Here is a 6,145-nt window from a genome sequence, read left to right as displayed (position 1 = left end):
TTCCACGCCCTATATTAAGCAAAACACTTTCAAAAAAGGCTCAACTAATACAACAAACTGGAAAACTCAAATTAACAGAAAGACCTCGAGCACAACAGCTGAACAGCAATCATCAGCATTTGGAAAGTTCTACGCATTGCTGGAACCTTAGGAAAAATGTTTTATCTACAGACTAAGAAGCTTGCTAACAGCAGCACAAGAGCAAAATGAAATTCAGGTTATCCTACAACACAAAAATCTCACATCGGTTTGACTACAGCAAGTTTCTATACACAACCAAGTTAAAAAGAAAACAATCAACATATTGTATCATTTCACAGTGTGAAAGTTAATATTTATGAAGACAAGCAAATTTTCCATGTGATCACTCTTGTGTTCTGCTTCAAAAAGGGCAACATTTGCAGATGGCTACAGCTTGTTTTCTCTTGCTCATTCCTCTACTAGCAATTAGAGTGGCTTATAGCTGTTACTGACATTACTTTGCCACAGGAAATCCAACTACATCCTTCAGCAACTATCAAGGAGAAAAATGTAAAGACATATAAGAGAATATGCTATGTCATTTCCTTTGCATCATCAAGATTTAACTGTAGAAGAGTGGAAAGATGAGCAATGCAGTAATACAACAATCCTCCCAAAAGGAAACTGAAGATTGAATTTTACACTGTAATAAAAAAGTTACACTTGAAAAACAAAAAAACCTTTGTATTTCACATTAGAAAGACATCACCTGAGTTTCTACACAATTCTATTTTTGCAATTACTTCTAAACTCAGAAATGTATTATTCACGTCTGTCCCACTGTGCTGGTTTTGGCTGGAATAGGGTTACTTTTCTTCACAGTAGCTGGTATGGAGCTGTATTTTGGATTTGTGCTGAAAACAGTGTTGATAACACAGGGATGTTTTAGCTATTGCTGAGCAGTGCTTACCCAGAGCCAAGGCCCTTTCTGCTCCTCAGCCCACCCCACCAGCGAGGAGGCTGGGGGGGCACAAGAAGTTGGGAGGGGACACAGCCGGGACAGCTGACCCCAACTGACCAAAGGACTATTCCAGACCATAGGATGTCATGCTCAGCAATAAAAAGCTGGGGGGAGAAGAAGGAAGGGGGGGTGATGTCCGCAGTGATGGCATTTGTCTTCCCAAGTCACCGTTACTTGTCATGGAGCCCTGCTTTCCTGGACATGGCTGAACACCTGCCTGCCCATAGGAATTGGTAAAGGAATTCCTTGTTTTGCTTTGCTTTGGTGTGTGGCTTTTCCTTTACCTGTTAAACTGTCTTTACCTCAGCCCACCCATTTTCTCACTTTTATTCTTCTGATTCTCTCCCCCATCCAGCTGGGGGGAGTGAGCAACCAACTGCGTGGTGCTTAGTTGCCGGATGGGGTTAAACCTCAACACCCATAAATCAGGAAACTATCCACAGCAAAGTGAAATCCCATCTTTTCCACTGTAGTTGGAGAGTGAGTAATGTAGCTTTTTTAACTAGCAATTTAATTACTCAAAAATGTAATGCTTGCTTCATGCCAGTATCATTTTCAGAGCAAGCCAGAAAAATACTAGGAATGGCCAAAATAGCTACAGGATTTTTTCAAAAATTTATGTAATTATTCCATTCTAATTCCAGGGGAACACCACCTCAGCTCGACCTAGTAGAGGCTGGCTAAACAACAACTTCCATCAGCATTAGAGAAAACACTGGTACACGTTCAAGATGAGCACAAGTCTTATTCTAACCAGGGTTGAGGCATTAGCCTTATCTTTGTACGCGTGTATTATACATTTTGAAGAATGCTTTTCCTTCAGCTCACAAAGCTTTGATTTACAGTCTGTAGGCGTCAGATGACGACGGTCTTCGTTCTAGTCCTGTTTGCCTTCCCGCCACTGTCGAGAACCCTCATTCCATGCTACATATACAAAGAGAGCAAGTACCACGTGAACAGTAACTACAGCAACTATGGCAGCATAAAAATAGCTGTCTCTGTCGGACATTCCTAAGGTACCTGAGAAAATAAAGAAAGTAGAGAGTATTAATTATTAGGAACACTGAAATGGCAAATCACAATCCTTCCTAAAGACCAAAGTTACATTTACTCCTGTCTCAAAAGACTGACATCAGAAAGATTCATGGGAAAGAATTCACCATGATAACTACAGACCTTGAAACTATTTCTGGAATAAAGCAACAATGCAATTATTCAATATTTAAGATACTATACCCTGGTTTTGAAGTCAACAGCTTAGAGTTCTGTAACATTCACTTTTTCTGTTACTATCTTCCAGTACCAAATAAACCTCAATATTCTGTTTTCGTAAGTGTCACTCTCTTTGTGGGGCAGGAAAATGGGGTGTGGGGGATGTTAATTATATAATTTATTTGCCACTATAACAGGATAAAGTGGTAGAACAACAATTAAATTTAGAGGACTTCTAGTCTCTCGATTTAGACCGTAAAACAATAATTCCTCACCAGTTAAGAGACATGAATGCGTCTTGCATGAAATAAGCCTTCAAATACCAGAAGACCAAATACTACAATATCATTTCTCTTCATTCATTTAAAAAAACAAAAACCAAAAAACAACCAAGCAAAAAAATACACATCACACCACATCAAAAATAGCACCTTCCAAACACAAACCAAATCCTATCAGTGTTGACAGATCTTGCCATTAACTGACACAGAAAAATTAAGGCTCAGTTTGCTATACCTCATGTTAAAAAACAAAACAAAACAAAAACAAAAAAAAACCCAAAAAAACCCACATGCTAAAAAGGATCTTGAAAGTTACTTAACAAGCTTTCAGCTTCAGCCTTCAGAACTACGTACAACAGCACACACCAAAGGAGAATCATTTTGGCACAACTCAGTTATATATTCACACACTGGTCTTAAAAGTAGCTGCTTTCTCCCTTCTTCCTCTCCGCTACTGAAGGAGATACTTTTCTCCTGCACTATTAGGAAGTCATTAAAGCCTTGCAGAATCAAGGCTAGAATGTGGCTGGTTAGCAGTTTGACAGAACTGCTCCAAACAGCCAGCTAAAAATCTCTCTTTTTTTTTTAAATTAAAAGAAAACTCTACAAGCAATCACATTCGATATCTGAAACTGGGTATATGACTTACCTGGTTTACACTTACAAATACAGGTATGTTTTAAAAAGCAAAAAATAAACCTAGTAAACAACATTATTCTGTCTTGAATACACAATTACTTTGCAACACCTGCAGGAAACATATCCCTGATGATTCTGATAAAAGTCTGCTGCAGGGTGATGTTAGAAACCCTTTAGGTAACTGGAACAGTGCACCTGTATACTATCTAAACCATTGTATAACAAACAGCAAATACTAGATTGCAGACCACAATGCAGGGAAGGATGCATCGACCATTTATGTAATTTTCTGTTCTAATTAGACATTACAAGGCCCTTAGTCTGCACAAGGAAACAAATATTCAAAACAGGAAGGAGAACAAAGAAGCTATGAGAGGATTGTGCTTTTCCTCTTTTTTGTAATAGTAATGCTAATTGGCAGAAACAGAATTACCTTCAAATATATAAGCCTTTGATGAAAAATATAGCCCCACAGGTAATGTAATCATTAGAGCTGTGAAGAATAGAAGCGTTCTTAAAGTTGATGTTAATGAACCCTCATTTCTGAAATAAATAAGAAAAGTTACACACAAAAGAAAGTCACAATACACATGCCTGAAACAGGACAAGAACTAGTCCCAAACAGAAGACAATTAATTTTCAAGAATTGAGTACGTATATAATTTGGAAGCAATAAAGACTTGGAGTATGCATTTGTTGGCTGCAATAGAAAAATCACAGTATTCAAAATGATGCAAGGATTCTGCCAGTCAAAGCTCACAAACAAGATTAAAAATAGTCTTTAGATTTTTCCCTGTTATGGCTTTGCAAGCATTAACAACATGGGGGGAGGTACATTAATATGTTTATCAGTGTATTATTACATAATTATTAAATATCTAATACTAGATACACATGCATTTGTCATATGACAATTCTCATAAGTCTAGGAAAATGAGAAATCCTACAGGCCAGGATACAGAGGGAAGTATGCAGAATAACTTTAACAGCTTACTATGGGAAGTGAAGTTCCTTTTTATTAGATATTGTTCCTCTATTTAAAATAATTTCTCAGTTTCCACTGAAAAAGTTGGAATAACTGTAGCGATGATCAGAACACGGAGCCAATACACCAAAACATTAGTAACCTTTTTTGCCTTCACAGACCTAAACCTAGAATACCTTGAGCAAGACAATCACAATGAAGGATTACTTACTTGGTAAGGTCTCCCTGAAGTTGACCCGCTAGAACAGGTTTTGTATGTACAAAACACTGCATACAGCTTGTTTTTGTTTGTGCTTCTACCAGTTTTCACTCTCTCTGCTTGGCTAACTACATTATTTTATGCTGAAGTAAACATGTAAGACAAGCAATACCCTTCTGACTTTCAAAGACTACCAGATTCAATGGCATGTGTCCTTACACTCATAGAAGCATTGAGGTTGGAAAAGACCTTTAAGATCATCGAGTCCAACTGTTGACCTAGCACTGCAAAGCCCAGCACTAAACCATGTCCCTAAGCACCACATCTAGATATCTTAAATACCTCCAGGGATAGTGACTAAACCACTTCCCTGGACAGCCTGTTCCAATGCTTGACAACTCCTTCAGTGAAGAAGTTTTTCCTAATATCCAATTTAAACTTCCCCTGGCACTTCAGGCCATTTCCTCTTGTCCTTAAGGCTCTGAAACACAAATCTGCATAAAAAACAATTCAAGTCAGGGATACACAATTCTTAAAATTCCCAGGCACCTCCACAGTAATTTTTGTATAAGTAGTTTCAAAAATTTTTATCAAGACATATTTGTACCATAGTATATTGCTTGAAATCACATTTTATCCTTGACATTTTCTTGGAAAAATGAGTCGAAGTGGGAAAAAGAAAAAATATCTCATCCTCTGACAGTCATCAAAAGACAAGTGACATGCAGCCACACACAGCTTTAACACTAAGGCTAACAGCACTTTTTGCCAATCATGTACTGCCATACATTTAAGTAGCACATTAAGTAGCACAAAAAAAAAAAAAGACATTCCAAATCTTTTCCTTTACTACAGTTTGTCTCGGGATGGCAAGCGTAACCCCATTCAAACTTTCCCTATGGAAATTAGAAACTATTCCCTACCTAACACCTACGCGTAAAAGGATAAGATGACCTCCAGCTTATTACCGAAGTTGAAAACTCCACTCTTGACAAATACTTTTCTTACACGGGCATACTCCCATCGCTTCCCTACGCAGCAAAAACAAACATTCGCGTATGACCTCAGCCCCGACACGGAGCTTTTAACTGCAGACCAGCCTCCGCGCTCGGGGTGCGGGGTTGCCCAGGGTTATACAGCACGGCCAAGGCAAAGCCGGGGCCTCCTCCGGCTCCTCCGGGCCCGAGCTGCCGCTCCCCCTGCCTCGCCAACGGCTCGGGACGGGCGGACACTCTTCCCCGGGGGCCGCACCCCCCACCCCCCCGCCGCCACCCCGGGCTGGCGGCACCGGGAGCGATCCCCGCCCGCCGCGGCCTAGCAGACACCCCTTCCCCCGGACAGCCTGCGGCCCGCCGCCAGGCCCCGCCATCCCGGCAGGGCTGCCCGCCCCTCGCGTCACCAGTAGCCCTTCACCCTCCCCGGGACTTACGGCCTGAAGTCGGGCACGGGGACGGCGTTCAACGCCGCCTCACCGTAACGCTCCATCGCCACCGCCGCCTCCTCCTCCTCAGCGTCCCGCTCTACCGAAGCTTCTGGTCTGCCGGAAGCCCGCCGGAGGGCCGGGCGCATGCGCAGGGCGGCGGCAGCGCCGCGCGCCGCCGTCTCCATAGCAACGGCGGGGCCGTGGCGGCCTAGCTGCGGGCGGCGCTGGAGCCCGCCCGGGCGGTGGGCGACCGCCATGGCCTGCGGGCGACCGCCACGGCCTGCCAGCCCGGGGCCTAGGCCCCAGCCGTGGTTTCTGTTGTGCTCGGACTGTGGCGTCTCGCTACAGGGAACGCTACCCTCCCCCCCGCGGGCTCGGAACAGCCCCGCAGTCTGTGAGGGAGGGAGGGAGACGGAAAGTGTCC

The 6,145-nt window shown here is 42.6% G+C and overlaps 1 protein-coding gene across 1 annotated transcript; it reads right to left on the bottom strand.

Annotated features, from left to right (window-relative positions):
- Positions 1-1,707: 1,707 nt before the first annotated feature.
- On the bottom strand, positions 1,708-5,874 carry VMA21 (vacuolar ATPase assembly factor VMA21). The gene is made up of 3 exons (XM_029997291.2): positions 5,728-5,874; positions 3,548-3,657; positions 1,708-2,002 (listed from the first exon to the last, which is right to left on the bottom strand). Exons 1-3 carry the CDS (start codon positions 5,865-5,867, stop codon positions 1,860-1,862), a joined length of 393 nt encoding a protein of 130 aa, XP_029853151.1. The 5' UTR covers positions 5,868-5,874; the 3' UTR covers positions 1,708-1,859.
- Positions 5,875-6,145: the final 271 nt, after the last annotated feature.

Source organism: Aquila chrysaetos, chromosome 21 (assembly GCF_900496995.4).
Source record: "Aquila chrysaetos chrysaetos chromosome 21, bAquChr1.4, whole genome shotgun sequence".
Taxonomy (NCBI): domain Eukaryota; kingdom Metazoa; phylum Chordata; class Aves; order Accipitriformes; family Accipitridae; genus Aquila; species Aquila chrysaetos.
Note: the sequence above shows the minus strand (reverse complement) of the source record. Positions and strands in the feature narration are given on the sequence as shown.